The sequence below is a fragment of the Oncorhynchus kisutch genome, linkage group LG3 (genome assembly GCF_002021735.2).
Source record: "Oncorhynchus kisutch isolate 150728-3 linkage group LG3, Okis_V2, whole genome shotgun sequence".
NCBI lineage: Eukaryota > Metazoa > Chordata > Actinopteri > Salmoniformes > Salmonidae > Oncorhynchus > Oncorhynchus kisutch.
Genome location: NC_034176.2, coordinates 50,692,431 through 50,708,963, shown reverse-complemented (window position 1 = coordinate 50,708,963; position 16,533 = coordinate 50,692,431). Strand labels below are relative to the sequence as shown.

Here is a 16,533-nt window from a genome sequence, read left to right as displayed (position 1 = left end):
CGCCTACCTCCTCATGCCTTTTGCACACAATGTATATAGACCCCCCCCCTTTTTTTTCTACTGTGTTATTGACTTGTTAATTGTTTACTCCATGTGTAACTCTGTGTTGTCTGTTCACACTGCTATGCTTTATCTTGGCCAGGTCGCAGTTGCAAATGAGAACTTGTTCTCAACTAGCCTACCTGGTTAAATAAAGGTTAAATTAAAAAATTTAAAAAAATAAAAGGGATGGCTAATACTTGAAATTCCGTCTGTTACTTTAGCTAAAAGGGTCATTCCACAAAAATAGTGCCTTTTGCGTCCCTTTGATATTTTAAGTAGACATGCACCAATATGGATTTTCAAAAGCCTGTTATATTAAATTAAGTGCCTTTTAATATAGACCACATGAGTCAATAAATCAAGATTATTTATATGAATAAAGACTTCCTAAAGTGCCAAGACTTTATATATGTCCCTCTGTGCAATTCTCGTTTGTGATTTTAACCCACTTAACCACAATATTTCTCCATGTTAAAGCACTAATTATTTTGTTTCTTTGACAGTCATTTCTGAAGATGATTATTTATGTGGTTAGTGATTCATTTACGTCTATCCTTAATTTTAAGGTCAACCCTGTTACGTGAACTGAACTCTCATTTTAATATGAAACTATTCATTTTTAAAATTGAAGCTAAAAGTCTAATCATAGTGTAAAAGCAGGTGGGCTGGTTCTTCTCTTTTTCTGGTGTTTTGTGAGTGGGTTGAGCATAACACGTCAACCCTGTTACCCATAGATACAGGCAAAAAATGTTTGAACATATACATTGTTTTTGTGAACCCTGTATTCAATTGCTGAAATGTTCAACCCTGTTACGGTCAACTCTGTTACTTTACAGCTGGATGCATTGGTGCCCTTTGGGCAATTCAGATTTTTGGTTGAAGACCTCTTTACATAGGAATGTGATTGTTTTTCATGATTGTGTTTTGTATTTTCTATGCTCCTATACTGCCTTGATTGTGTAATTGTTGTGTAATTGTTGAGATGCAGGGATCCCTTGCAAAAGAGACCTTGGTCTCAATGGGACTACTGTTACAATATAGGTTAATGGTTAAGGGCTTGATTCAATCCGTAGCGCTGAAGATCCGCATCATACGGTTGAAATTTAAAGGTCATTTTTCGATTGAGCCGACATATGCAGCGCTTACCGTGAATGCAGTCTCTGCAAACGCAGTAAACATGCCTTTGTATGGCAATCATGCAACAACGCAGCTCTTACACGCTACGGATTGAATTGATCCCTAATTACAAAACATACTGTGCAAATCAGAAGATAGGTAGAGAGAGTTGTAATGAGAGAAAATTGTTATTATATATGGGGTAGTTTAGTGTATGCACATAGATAGACAGCACACTACCACATCCACACCTCATCCCTATGTGGCAGTAGCATAGATTTATGTTTTTTAAGGCTAGTGTAAGGATATATTAAGTATGTTCACATTGGAGTTATTAACTTTAAAAAAGTAAGATGTGTTTTCAAAGCTTGTTAAATTAGCTACAGCTAGCTCTGGTCCAGGGTGTTATGGGCTGCTTACTGATGTGAAACATAAACAAATGCACATTGGTGCTGTTGTGTTCCTAACAGTTCGATTGTAAAGTTGCTATTTTTCCAAATAATTATCATCCATCATCCACAACTTGTGTTGTGAAATCTGTTGTGAATGTATTGTAATGTTTAAAAAATTGTATAACTGCCTTCATTTTGCTGGACCCCATGAAGAGTAGCTGCTGCCTTGGCTAAAGCAACTGGTACAATGTACTCACCTGTAGTTTCTGTGTCAAGGAGTGTCTCTGCTCTAGCAGCTCGTTAGCGTTCTCCACTTCCTCTTTCAACCGCTCCATTTCCTGTGGGTGAGACAGGGAGTTTCAGAGAATCAAGATACACATGGTTACAGATTGTTATTTGCATTGCAGTGCATTCGGAAAGTATTCAGACCCCTTCCCTGTCAAGGTGTGTCTAAAGGCGAAGTCAGGTGCAGGAGAGCAGAGTATTATAAATAAAGTGCACTTTATTAAAGTTCCAAAACGGGAGCACAACAAAACAAACGCGCTCAAAAACACAGAACAATAAAGTAAACCATCGAATTACACACAACACATGATGGGAAATATAGAGTTAAATACAATTAGATTGATTGGGGAAATGAAAACCAGGTGTGTATGAAAACCAGACAAGACAAATGGATATATATAAAATGCAGCGGCGATGGCTAGAAAGCCAGTGACGTAGATCGCCGAACGAACAAGGAGAGGAGCCGACTTTAGTGGAAGTGACATTCCCTTTTCCTATATTATGTTACGTTACAACCTTAAATAAAATGTATTACATTTTTTTTAAATCCTCATCCATCTACACACAATACCGCATATTGACAAAGCGAAAGCAGTTTTTTTTAAATGTTTGCAAATGTATTATAAATAGAAATACCTTATTGACATACAGTGGGGCAAAAAAGTATTTAGTTTAGCCACCAATTGTGCAAGTTCTCCCACTTAAAAAGATGAGAGAGGCCTGTAATTTTCATCATAGGTACACTTCAACTATGACAGACAAAATGAGAGAAAAAAATCCAGAAAATCACATTGTAGGATTTCTAATGAATTTATTTGCAAATTCAGACCCTTTGCTATGAAACTCAAAATGTCCATTGAACATTCTGAGATGTCTCTACAACTTGATTGGAGTCCACCTGTGGTAAATTCAATTGATTGGGCATGATTTGGAAAGACACACACCTGTCTACAGTGGGCTCCAAAATTACTGGCACTTCATAAACAATATTTAAAAGAAATATAAACAACACAATTATAGAGATAAACAAAAAATACCAACATGTGAGAAATACTGTACTTTATTAATGTTTCAATGGAACACACCAAAATCCTTTATTGATTCAATTAAAAATCAATGTCTGGAGTGGGGATAAAATGGCGCCTGAGAGAGAACACTGTTTTTCAGCTCCCGTGGCATTTGTTAATTTCTCTTTTTATATTCATTTTCTAGCTTGAAAAAGTGGTAGAATTTGCTAAATAAGTTATCCTACAGTGAGTCTTCACGGCTATTTCTCAAAGATTTCCGACAACATGACCAGCAGAACTACTAAGAACTCGACCAAAACCACCACCCCTGTAGATGTGCGGGAGGAGCTAGCTAACTTTAGCGAAGCTAACACCATTGCGGATCCAGGCACAATGGACCTGGTGATTCAAAGTCTTACGGATAACATTACTAAAGTGATCGATGTTAAGATAGGAACGGTCTTGGAAGCAATAGCAGGCCATTCAGCTGAACTACAGAGGGTTGTCAAGCGTGTGGATGAGGTGGAAGGAAGAATTGCTATTGTGGAAACTTCAACTACATCAATGGACACTAAGATAAAGGCACTTGAGAAACAGGTGCGCAAAATAGCGGAGTACATTGACCACTTGGATAATCAAGGACGCAGATGCAATATTCGTGTTGTGGGACTCCCGGAAAGTTCTAAAGGGACACGTTCAGTAAATATTTTATGGCTACCTACAAATGGACACTAAGGCTGGTCTTGTGAAGCTGGACAGAGCCCATCGCTCTCAAGCACCGATACCCAGTCCCAACCAGCGCTCACGGCCAGTGGTTATAAAGTTCCACAACTTCACCGACAAGCAACGCGTCATGGATGCGGCCAGACGTATCGGTTCTGATGGTAGTCAAGGTCCAAGGTTCTCATTCTTCAATGATTATTCCACAGCGGTTATACGAAGACGCAAGGCATTTGATGAGGTGAAGGATCGAATCAAGAAAATGAAGATGGACAACGCACTGCTGTACCCGGCCACATTGAAGATTATGGTCAACGGATCGCCTAAAAAACTACACACCTGAAGAGGCTTCTGCGTTTATTGACTCTCTCAGGTAAATAACTTTAAGCTGCACCTCCGCAGCATTGGATAACTTTTTTATTTGAATCTGATCATGAAGCAGTGATGTGAGTTCTCAAGTTCTCCTGTTCAGTAATAGGGGAAGAGGCATTGCCGTGCCCTCTTCACGACTGCGTTGGTGTGTGTGGACCATGATAGATCATTAGTGATGTGGACACCAAGGAACATGAAGCTCTTGACCCGCTCCACTACAGCCATGTCAATGTGAATGGGGGCGTGCTTGGCCCTCTGTTTCCTGTAGCCCATGATCAGTTCCTTGGTCTTGTTGACATTGGGGGAGAAGTTGTTGTCCTGGCATCACACTGTCAGGCCTACCAGCATCGTGTACTCAGCAAACTTAATGATAGTGTTGGAGTCGTGCACGGCCACGCAGTCGTGGATGACCAGGAAGTACAGGAGGAGACTAAGAATGCACCCCTGAGGGGCCCCCGTATTGAAAGGATATGTTGCCTACCCCTCACCACTTGGGGGTGGCCTGTTAGGAAGTCCAAGATACAGTTGCAGAGGGAGGTTGTCAGTCCCAGGGTCCTTACTTCAGTGATGAGCTTGGAGGGCACTATGGTGTTGAATGCTGTGCTGTAGTCAATGAACAGCATTCTGACATAGGTGTTCCTTTTGTCCAGGTGGTAGAGGGCAGTGTGAAGTAAAATAGAGATTTCGTCATCTGTGGATCTGTTTGGACGGTATGCAAATTGGAATGGGTACTGGGTTTCTGGAATGATTGTGTTGATGTGAGCCATGACCAGACTTTAAAAGCTATTTCTTACTACAGATGTGAGTGCTTAAGGGCTATAATCATTGAGACCGGTTACAGTACCTTGGTGTTCTTGGGCACAGGGACTAGGGTGGTCTACTTGAAACATGTAGGTATTAGAGACTGGGTCAAGGAGAGGTTGAAAATGTCAGTGTAGACACTTGCCAGCTGGTCAGCATATAATCTGAGCACATCTCCTGATAGTACGTGAATGTTGACCTGTTTAAAGGTCTTACATCGGCTATGGAGAGCATGATCCCAAGGTCATCCAGGACAGCTGGTGCTCTCATGCATTGTTCAGTGTTGGTTGCCTCGAAGCGAGCAAAGAATGCATTTAGCTCTTCTGGTAGGCTCGCGTCACTGGGCAGCTTGCGGCTGGGTTTCCTTTTGTAATCCGTGATAGTTTGCAAGACATGCCATTGCCTGTTTTCATTGCTCCGAGGTCATAGTCCGAATTAGTGTTCTCCGCCTTGAAAGAGGAAGCTCAAGCTCTTAGCTCAGTGCAGATGTTGCTTGTAATTCATGACTTCTGGTTGGGATACAGTGCCTTCAATAAGTCATCTTTTTATAAATATATATATTTAACCCTTATTTTACCAGGTAAGTTGATTGAGAACACATTCTCATTTACAGCAATGGGAATTAGTTACAGGAGAGATGAGGGGGGATAAAAATAAAAGCATTGTGTTTGGGGCAAATCCAACACATCACTGATTACCACTCTTCATATTTTCAAGCATGGTGGTGGCTGCATCATGTTATGGGTATGCTTGTCATTGGCAAGGACTAGGGAGTTTTTTAGGATAAAAAGAAACGGAATACAGATATAAGCACAGGCAAAATCCTAGAGAAAAACCTGATTCAGTCTGCTTTCCAACAGACACTAGGAGACTAATTCAACTTTCAGCAGGACAATAATCTAAAACACAAGGCCAAATCTACACCGGAGTTGCTTACCAAGACAAAATGTAATGTTCCTGAGATTGCCTAGTTCCAGTTTTGGCTTAAATCGTCTTGAAAATATACTTCAAGTTTTGCTGTCTAGCAATTATGAACAATCAACGTGACAGAGCTTAAAGGATTTTAAAAAGACAAATGGGCAAATATTGTACAATCGAGGTGTGCAAAGCTCTTAAAGCCCAAAAGACTCACAGCTGTTATTGCGGCCAAAGATGCTTCTAAAACATATTGACTCAAGGGGTGTAAACACACACGTAAATGAGACATTTCTGTATTTCATGTTGAATACATTTGCAAACATTTCTAAAACACGTTTTTGTTTTGTCATTATGGGCTATTGTGTGTAGATGGGTGAGAAAAACAATGAATTCAATCCATTTTGAATGTAACACAACAAAATGTGGAATACGTCAGGAGGTATTCATACTTTCTGAAGGCACTACAGGCAGTACCAGATTAATGTGCAGGAGTACGAGGTATTTGAGGTAGATATGTACATAAAGGCAGGGTAAAGTGACTAGGCATCATGATAGATAATAATAGTAGTAAAATAAAGAACAGAGTAGCATCGGCAAATGATGAGTGTAAAAGTGTGTGTGTATGTGCATTTTGAGTGTGTGTGTGTGTTGTGTCGGTATGCGTGTGTGTGTATCAATACAGTAACATGAGATCTGTATGTAAAATATTTACATTTTATAATTTGAGTCATTTAGCAGATGCACTTATCCATAGTGACTTTAGTCCATTCATCTTAAGGTCGCTAGGTTAGACAACCAGATATCACAGTCAAATATATAGGATACGAACATTCCATTCTAGCTAAACAATAAATATATAGCATTTTGCAACAAAACCCATTTTAATTCATACTAAAATGTATGAATAAGCAAATTTGAGAACAGTCATATTTTACACACTGATGAAGGTACCCATAAATATTTTCTGATTAAAAAACACAAATGTGAAAAATTGGTGAATATAGCATTGAACGTTACCCTGCTTATAAATATCTGGGTATCTGGATTGTCGACAATCTTCCAAAAATCATATTGATGGGTTAGTTAAAAGTTAAGAATTATAATGAGCTTCATTAAATAGTAGAAAACAAATTGTTCAGTTGACATTCCGGCTTTACACTATATCGTCTATATGAATGCAGCTACCACTGTATTGAAGGCAATGGACCCAGTGTGTCATAGCACACCAAGCTTTAATGCAGGCGATAGGTTCAGTACACATCACTGCATTCTGTATCAGAAAGTAGGTTGGCCATCTCCAGTCTCATAGATCAATGCCCTGCTCTCTTTTTGTTTATAAAGCCCTCTTGTGCAAACTTTCACCTTACCTTACCTTACCTTTCACCTCACCAGACACGATCAGAGGGATGGCTAATGCTAGATGTCACAATGATCACTATAGGTAAATCTGCATTCAGTTATTTTACAACCTATGTATGGAATGATATGCAGAGCTCTCTGCACCTTGATGCTCTGGTGCCTCTAGAGCAGTTCAAGTTGTTAATAACCTTTTGTGACTAGGTGCCAGTATTTTCATTTTTTGAGAAAAAAAACGTTCCCGTAGTAAATGGGATATTTTGTAAGGACAAGATGCTACAATATGCATATAATTGACAGCTTAGGATAGAAAACACTCTAAAGTTTCCAAAACTGTAAAAATATTGTCTGTGAGTATAACAGAACTGATGTTGCAGGCGAAAGCCTGAGAAAAATCCAAACCGGAAGTGCCTCATGTTTTGAAAGCGCTGCGTTCCAATGCGTCCCTATTGAGCGGTGAATGGGTTATCAACCAGATTACTCTTTATCCGTATTCCCGAAGGTGTCTACAGCATTGTGACGTAGTTATACACATTTATGTTGAAGAATACCCGTAGGCGGCGACATTGCGCAAGTGGTCACCTGATGCTCCCAGAGAGATTCTTGCGTAAAATAGGAACATTTGCTATCTAACTGGGAGTTACGATTTCATTTGATTGCTTTTCTGATTTCCGTGACCAAGTTACCTGCTGCTAGCTGGACAAAATGCTATCGATAAAAATGCTATCGATAAACTTACACAAATGCTTGTCTAGCTTTGGCTGTAAAGCATATTTTGAAAATCTGAGATGATAGGGTGATTAACAAAAGGCTAAGCTGTGTCTCAATATATTTAAATTGTGATTTTCATGAATAGGAATATTTTCTAGTAATATTTATGTCCGTTGCGTTATGCTAATTAGTGTCAGATGATGACAAAGGTCCCGTTCACGGGATGGGGTGTCACTAGAGGTTAATTGAGGACCTCTAACCTCTTTGTTAGGGAATGTGTTTGCTTCTTAAATTGCTTGTAGTATTGTACGCTCTCATTATGTTTAATGGTTGAATGTTGTAAATGTTGTAAATTGTGTTCATGCAGAGCTCCCTTGGAAAAGAAGCCTTGGTCCCAATGGGACTCCATGCTAAAATAAAGATCAAATAAAATAGGTGTCTCCAAATATGTCACACACGTACCTCTTCTTTATCCTTCAGAGTGCTTTCCAGTTCCTCAATGGTCTGGTTTAGCTCCATCTTCTGGGAATTGATCACAGGGGTCTGGGTGTTCTGGCACTCTAGCTCAGTCACCTAGACACACATGCACGCGCACACACACAGACAAAATAAATCAGAAATAAGATACACACATAAACTGAACAAATACCATTCCCATCTCCCATCTCTCTCCCATGTCTTCTGCCTCCTCACCCGTTTGTGGAGTCTCTCGGCCTCCTCCTGGTAGGCAGCCAGTTGTTGTTTCCACTGTTTTACGTTAGCTGTGGACTCCAGCAGAGTGGCTGTTAGCTTAGCATTGTTCCCCTTTAGAGCTGATAGCTCTGCCTCCCAGTGCTTATTGATGGAGGGGCTGGGAAAGAGGACACATTAACATGATTACTTTATAAGAACAGAACAAAAGGTAACATACTACAGTGGGGCAAAAAAGTATTTAGTCAGCCACCAATTGTGCATGTTCTCCCACTTAAAAAGATGAGAGAGGCCTGTAATTTTCATCATAGGTTCACTTCAACCATGACAGACAAAATGAGAAAAAAAAGAATTCACATTCTTTGTTGCTGATTTGTCCTGATTCCAAACAGCTTTCCACTGTGGATGTGATATTATGCTGGAATTGTAGGCTAGGGTTACAATTCAGTTTGTGATAGAAGTCACCTTTAGATAGTTGTCGGCGACATTCATTCATAGTCACATTTGTTTTGTATACAAATTCCTCCTCCTTTGTCACATTTTTTGGGGGATATTTGAATTATATTTTCTATGAACAAGTCTTATAAATTAATATATTATTTATACAGTACACCCAATATGTTCCCCCTGTTGATGATGCTTATTGTGCACTATGGTTGAACCAAAAGATTACATGTAACAAAAATGTAATGAAATTGTAAACAATTAAATATATATGTGAAATGTAATTAAACAATATTGTATATTGATGCTAATCTTATGCTAATGCTAGCAATAGCCTAATATATTCAATATGCTGTAAACTATTGTCTTTTAACAGTTCCACTCAATTCATTCTAATCAACCTAATAATTATGACACACCTCTCACTATTGTCATTGGTTGCACTAATTGCACTGTTTTGTCTACATAACCTGGTTCAAGCATTCATGACATTACCCTGAAGAAGGCACAGTGACGCTGAAACTTTGGTGGTTCACCCAATAAATTACTGGGAGTTTATACATAGAGTGTGCAACCAGCGTTGTTTTATAGCTTACAGTTTGTTCACCATTAGTCAGCACCTCTACACTAAATCATTTTCTCTGGATGTGGGCCAGCTCATGCTCTTTATTGGTTTATAAACGTATGATGGTATACTACGTTAACGCTATATGTATGGGCCATTTTGTTACTTGGTAGCTACTAGCAGCAGACCCTATGTTGTGGATAATCTACAGCTATTTTGGACTGTCCATACTGTAACGTTAACATTAGTTAGGCTTCACTAACTAGCGTTACTGTTTTAGGTGGAGCTATTCTTCGCTACTTTTCAAATGAATAATACATAATATTTCACATATCATCTTGATAGATATGACTTTTGTTGTGATATTTCACATAACATCTTGCAAGATATGCCTTTTGTTTTGAGAAATGGCAGAGAGAAGGCATGAGACACTTTGTTTTGTTAAGTGTCGCTTAGGTTAGACTGCTCCCTTTAAAGCAGTCTTAGAGGACTGTTTGACCTATGATGCCCTGACAGATTCGGGTTTGACTCCCTCATATCTCAAAATCCAGTAGTCCACCTTTCTTTTATCTATTTCAAGCAATTCCTTTGGCTCCACAACTTTTTATTTTTCCCAAAGATCAGAAAGATAAAAACAACCTAACTACAGTTGAAGTCGGATGTTTACATACACTTAGATTGGAGTCATTAAAACTTGTTTTCAACCACTCCACAAATGTCTTGTTAACAAACTATAGTTTTCGCAAGTTTGTTAGGACATCCACTTTGTGCATGACACAAGTCATTTTTCCAAAAATTGTTTACAGGTTATTTCACTTACAAACAATAGTACGCAAGTATAAACACCATGGGACCACGCAGCTGTCATACCTCTCAGGAAGGAGATGCGTTCTGTCTCCTAGAGATGAACGTACTTTGGTGTGAAAAGTGCAAATCAATCCCAGAACAACAGCAAAGGACGTTGTGAAGATGCTGGATGAAACAGGTACAAATGTATCTATATCCACAGTAAAACAAGTCCTATATCGACATAACCTGAAAGGCCGCTCAGCAAGGAAGGAACCACTGCTCCAAAACCACCATAAAAAAAGCCAGACTACAGTTTGCAACTGCACATGGGGACAAAGATTGTACGTTTTGAAGAAATGTCCTCTGGTCTGATGCAAAAAATGTTTAACTGTTTGGCCATAATGACAATCGTTATGTTTGGAGGAAAAGGGGGGATGCATGCAAGCTGCCGAACACCATCCCAAAAGTGAAGCACGGGGGTGGCAGCATCATCTTGTGGGGGTGCTTTGCTGCAGGAGGGACTGGTGTACTTCACAAAATAGATGGCACCATGAGGTAGGAAAATTATGTGGATGTATTGAAGCAACATCTCAAGACATCAGTCAAGAAGTTTAAACTTGGTTGCAAATGGGTCTTCCAAATGGACAATGACCCCAAGCATGCTTCCAAAGTTGTGGCAAAATGGCTTAAGGAGAACAAAGTCAAGGTATTGGAGTGGCCATCACAAAGCCCTGACCTCAATCCTATAGAAAATTTGTGGGCAGAACTGAAAAAGCGTGTGCGAGCAAGGAGGCCTACAAACCAGACTCAGTTACACCAGCTCTGTCAATTCACTCTAATTATTGTGGGAAGCTTGTAGAAGGCTACCCAAAATGTTTGACCCAAGTTAAATCATTTAAAGGCAATGCTGCCAAATACTAATTGAGTGTATGTAAACTTCTGACCCACTGGGAATGTGATGAAAGAAATAAACGCTGAAATAAATAATTATCTCTACTATTATTCTGACATATGACATTTTTAAAGTAAAGTGTTGATCCTAACTGAGCATAGACAAAGATTTTTACTCTGAATAAATGTCAGGAATTGTGAAAAACTGAGTATAAATGTATTTGGCTAAGGTGTATGTAAACTTCCGACTTCAACTGTATATGGCACAAAGTACAGCCATATCTGGGCAAATCCCCTGTATTATCCAGTTTTACACCAATTTGGGGCAATGACAATGTCACACATGGTAAAAATGACGGTGCTTAAAGAATGGGCAAGAAAAGTTATTGTTAAAGTAATGGACTTATACAATGAAAAAGGGGCTCATGTCGTTTGAGGAACTAAAGTGAAGATTTAACTTGCCACAAAAGCATTTTTTTAAATACTTAATTGAGAAGCTTTATTTTTTCCAGTGTAAAACAATCGGCCTTCAACCTCCTTTGACCCCTTTAGAAACGCTCTCTGTTAAAAGGTGACACTTTTTTTGCACTGAAACCTGCTGAGGGAAATTAAGGTTTTAACTAATTAAGCAACAAGGATTATGATCTACAAGATCAGTCTCTATGTGTAAAATAAAAAGTGGTTAGTGTGAACCTAAGTCACAGCTAAAAAAATGTAAAGAGAGCAATCCAATGATATTTGTTGCCTAGAATTTACTGCAAATGACACTCTTGAGAAAGAATAATACACGATTATTGCAGTTGGCCATGACAGCCTTTATAATAGAGTGTTTGTAACCACACACATTTAAATATTGCACTTGGGGAAAAAGTCTTAAAGTAGAAATAGAATGAAATAAACAGGCATTCTATTTTTGCTCTATTATAGTGGCCACTATAGTAGACATCGATCAAGTGCACAAGGCTACATGTGTGCAAAAATAATGTTTACTGAGTAAAACATTTTATAATCACCCCTCACTGACACACAAGTGGTACTGTCAAATTCAACACAACAAAAGCAATATCTTTGGGCTACACTGCACATTATTACATTGTACACTTTCTGCCTATGGACATCTGTTCTACAACGTGCCAGCAGGGCATGATACCGTTTGTTGGCATAATTGATCTCTTTCATGCAGAGAGTACACCAAGCAAACCCCTTTATATCCAATGTTTTGAAAAAGTGAGAAAGAGGCAGTGTGAGTTGTTCCTTTCAACCTCTATAGTGGCATCCAGCTTAAGCCAGGCCCAGCTCCAGCTCCAGTACACTTCATCCGTGAATCCACTTGTTTAACAAGCAATGCCTCATTTTCACCTAATTCTCTCATTCTGAAAAGTAACCACATACTGTAGAGGGAAAACATTAATTAACAGATAGTGGTTAGTTCTTTAGCTAGTTAACATTTCACACATATTGCCAGAGTCCAGTAAGCAACTAACGCGTTATAACTTGAGGAACGGCAAGGAGTCGTATACCAGTTAATACTGCAGCGAATTGGTTAGGTTACTAATGTTAGCTCATCCGATGTTGTAATGTTAGCTAGCTAACTTTAGCTGTCTGACTTTATTAGCCAGCTAATTTTCATAAACTCAATAATCTGATCAGATAAATTGGCTAATGTTGCTCAACATTTCTCTGGCTAGCTAATGGAGAATTCAAACCAGCTAGAAAGATTCTTAACCATGCTAACAATACTTGTTCCATAACACTTTCTCTCTAGCCTCAAACTTTCCAAATGCCAGTTGTTTTTCAGGTACAGCTCATGAAGTACTCTTCATCACCTTCTCACCCCCGTCTCCGTGGTCAAGCTTCTCACCTAACATTACCTCTTCGTTATCGTTCAGGATAAGTTAAATTAACTTCTTCGATATAGGGGGCGCTCTTTTAATTTTTGGATAAAAAAACGTTCCCGTTTTAAACAAGATATTTTGTCATGAAAAGATGCTCGACTATGCATATAATTGACAGCTTTGGAAAGAAAACACTCTGACGTTTCCAAAACTGCAAAGATATTATCTGTGAGTGCCACAGAACTGATACTACAGGCGAAACCAAGATGAAATTTCAAACAGGAAATGCCCCAGATTTTGAAGGCGCTGTGTTTCAATGTCTCCTTATATGGCTGTGAATGCGCCAGGAATGAGCTTAGACTTTCTGTCGTTTCCCCAAGGTGTCTGCAGCATTGTGACGTATTTGTAGGCATATCATTGGAAGATTGACCATTTTACACTACATCTACCAGGTGCTTGCTTGGTGTCCTCCGTCGCAATTATTGCGTAATCTCCAGCTGCGTGTATTTTTCCATTTGCTTCCGAGGAGAAACCCAACTGCCAGGAATGATTTATCATCGAATAGATATGTGAAAAACACCTTGAGTATTGATTCTAAACAACGTTTGCCATGTTTCTGTCGATAGTTTGGCGTTGTAATGACTGAATTTTCAGGTTTTTTTCTTAGCCAAACGCGATGAACTAAACGGAGCGATTTCTCCTTACACAAATAATATTTTTGGAAAAACGGAACATTTGCTATCTAACTGAGAGTCTCCTCATTGAAAACATCTGAAGTTCTTCAAAGGTAAATTATTTTATTTGAATGATTTTCTTGTTTTTGTGAAAATGTTGCCTGCTGAATGCTATGCTTAATGCTATGCTAGCTATCAATGCTTGTGTAGCTATGGTTGAAAAGCATATTTAGAAAATCTGAGATGACAGTGTTGTTAACAAAAGGCTAAGCTTGTGAGTGAATATCTTTCATTTCATTTGCGATTTTCATGAATAGTTAACGTTGCATTATGGTAATGAGCTTGAGGCTATGATTACGCTCCCGGATACGGGATTGCTCGACGCAAGAATTTAACTGGCAAGCTGCCTTTCCACTCTCCGCTGTCTTTCCAGAGAGCGCTAATGCTGTAACTAGCAAGTTTGTTCTCTCTTCAGTTGGTTCTCTCTTCAGTCACGTGCTGCGCTGCATTCTGTTGTTATGTGAACGATTGGCTGAGCCTTGAATACAGCCAGTATTGCTCCAAAGCCTCCTCCCCTCCCAAACTTTTCTCATCGGATCTACACGAATCACGTAGGTCAACAATTTTGGATTCAAAACAGTGACTTTCGCCAAAAGGTGACTAGTTTGCATCCCTGTAATATGTGTCATGGGAGAGGTCAAATTACGTTATTATATGGGAAAAGCTACTCATAAAGACAACTCTGATAGTAAGAGACTTCAGTAGATGCAAGATATGCCGGAAGATATTTCAGCAGAGGACTGGGGTATGATAGGCTTTAGAGCTCAGATACAGACAATAAACACCCGCCTGAGATTGTTGCAATAAAATTTTTCTGTTCTGTCATTTGTGTCTGGAAGTAGCTTTCGGATCTGTTTTGTGAGCAAGTTAGCTTGGGTGCTTGACTTCAGTTGTTAGTACAGAATGCTCGGATCAACCCTTAAAGAGATGGGTGGGGCTAAAGCTTAAGAGGGTGTGAACGAGGCTGAATGGGTGTAGACAAAGGAAAGCTCTCCAGTAATAGTACTAAAAGACTCAAAAGTGAGTTTACAAGTTTATCAAATTCCAAAGCAAAATGACTTTCCCATTGTTGCTCAACTGTAGTGTATAATATAACATTTTGTAGCTCTGAGTCTCTACTTTTATCCACTGTAAAAAACATAATAACATCAAATGTTGCTACATAGACCGATTTGAGCCGGTCGGTCACATATATCACCCCTGTGGATGATCCACAAATTTGACCCTAATATATCTTAGACCTGTGTGTTACATGTAACACACATTTAGGCACCTTGTGTATCAGTGTGCTGAGATACAAACGTTTTGGAGCTCAGTACTGCGCTATATCTCTGAGTCTAACCTAATACCACTAATCCCTAAACTTTGCATCCTAAATCTTTTCCCAGAGAATATCTCTTTACATATGAGAGAAAATAAAATTGTTGACCGCTGTCTATTACAAGCTAGATGTTCAATTGCTCTCCACTGGAAGTATGTCAGTTCCCCCTCACTTAGTCATTGGTTAAAATAATTAACGTCAAGACTGGCTCTTAAAAAATGTACTTATGTAAGTGAAAAAGAAAGCCCCAGAGTTTCATGATATTTCGGATCTGTTTTGTGAGTTTTAGCAAAACAGTGATATTGTAGAAGCTTTGAAATTGTAAATCTGTATATTAACTAGTTTTTAGGTGAATATTGGCTAAAATTGAAGAGTAATCTGCATTATCTGCAAATGTATATTATACTTTTTACGTGTTTTTATTATTGAAAATGTGATGTCTTCATAAAAAAAAAAATGTTATGTGATTTTATGTACGTTATGTTTTTGTCTCTTTGGGTTGGGGGGGTATGCATGGGGGGGGGTATATTTCTGAAATTGTTAATGGTCCTATTTGGAACGAATAAATATGTGTTTAAGAAAATGAAAATATCACATTTACATAAGTATTCAGACCCTTTACTCAGTATGTTGGCAGCAATTACAGCCTTGAGTCTTCTTGGGTACACCTGTATTTGGTGAGTTTCTCCTATTCTTCTCTGCAAATCCTGTCAACCTCTGTCAGGTTGGAGGGGGAGTGTTGCAGCACATCTATTTTCAGGTCTCTCCAGAGATGTTTGATTGAGTTCAAGTCCGGGCTCTGGCTGGGCCACTCAAGGACATTCAGAGACTTGTCCCGAAGCCACTCCTGCGGTTGTTGTCCTGTTGGAAGGTGAACCTTTGACCCAGCCTGAGGTCCTGACTGCTCTGGAGCAGGTTTTCATCAAAGATCTCTCTGTACTTTCCCTCAATCCTGACTTGTCTCTCAGTCTCTGCTGCTGATAAGGGTCTTCCGTCTGGCCACTCTACCATAAAGGCCTGATTGGTGGAGTGCTGTAGAAATGGTTGTCATCTCTCATGTCAACAGAGGAACTCTGGAGCTCTGTCTGACTGACCATCAGGTTCTTGGTCATCTCCCTGACCAAGGCCCTTCTCCCCCAATTGCTCAGTTTGGCCAGGCGGCCAGCTCTAAGAAGAGTCTTCTTGGTGGTTCCAAACTTCTTCCATTTAAGAATGATGGAGGCCACTGTGTTCTTGGGGACCTTCAATGCTTCAGAAATGTTTGGGTACCCTTCCCCAGATCTGTGCCTTGACATAATCCTGTCTTGGAGCTATATGGACATTTCCTAGACCTCATGGCTTGGTTTTTGCTCTGACATGCACTGACAACTGTGGGATCTTATCTAGACAGGCATGTTTCTTTCCAAATCATGTTCAGTCAATTGAATTTACCACAAGTGGACTACAATCAAGTTGTAGAAGTATCTCAAGGATGATCAAAGTAAACAGGATGCACCTGAGCTCAATTTCAAGTCACATAGCAAAGGGTCTGAATACTTATTTAA

General features: G+C 39.3%; 1 protein-coding gene across 3 annotated transcripts in view; it reads right to left on the bottom strand.

Annotated features, from left to right (window-relative positions):
* The window catches only part of homer1b (homer scaffold protein 1b), a 104,160-nt gene that overhangs the window by 15,490 nt on the left and 72,137 nt on the right, over window positions 1–16,533 (bottom strand). For all 3 annotated transcript variants that reach the window (XM_020476575.2, XM_020476569.2, XM_031807980.1), the window contains 3 exons: window positions 8,414–8,570; window positions 8,183–8,293; window positions 1,808–1,888 (listed from right to left, as the gene is read on the bottom strand). In XM_020476575.2, the coding sequence (XP_020332164.1) occupies window positions 1,808–1,888; window positions 8,183–8,293; window positions 8,414–8,570 (349 nt within the window). The remainder of the gene's footprint in view (window positions 1–1,807; window positions 1,889–8,182; window positions 8,294–8,413; window positions 8,571–16,533) is intronic.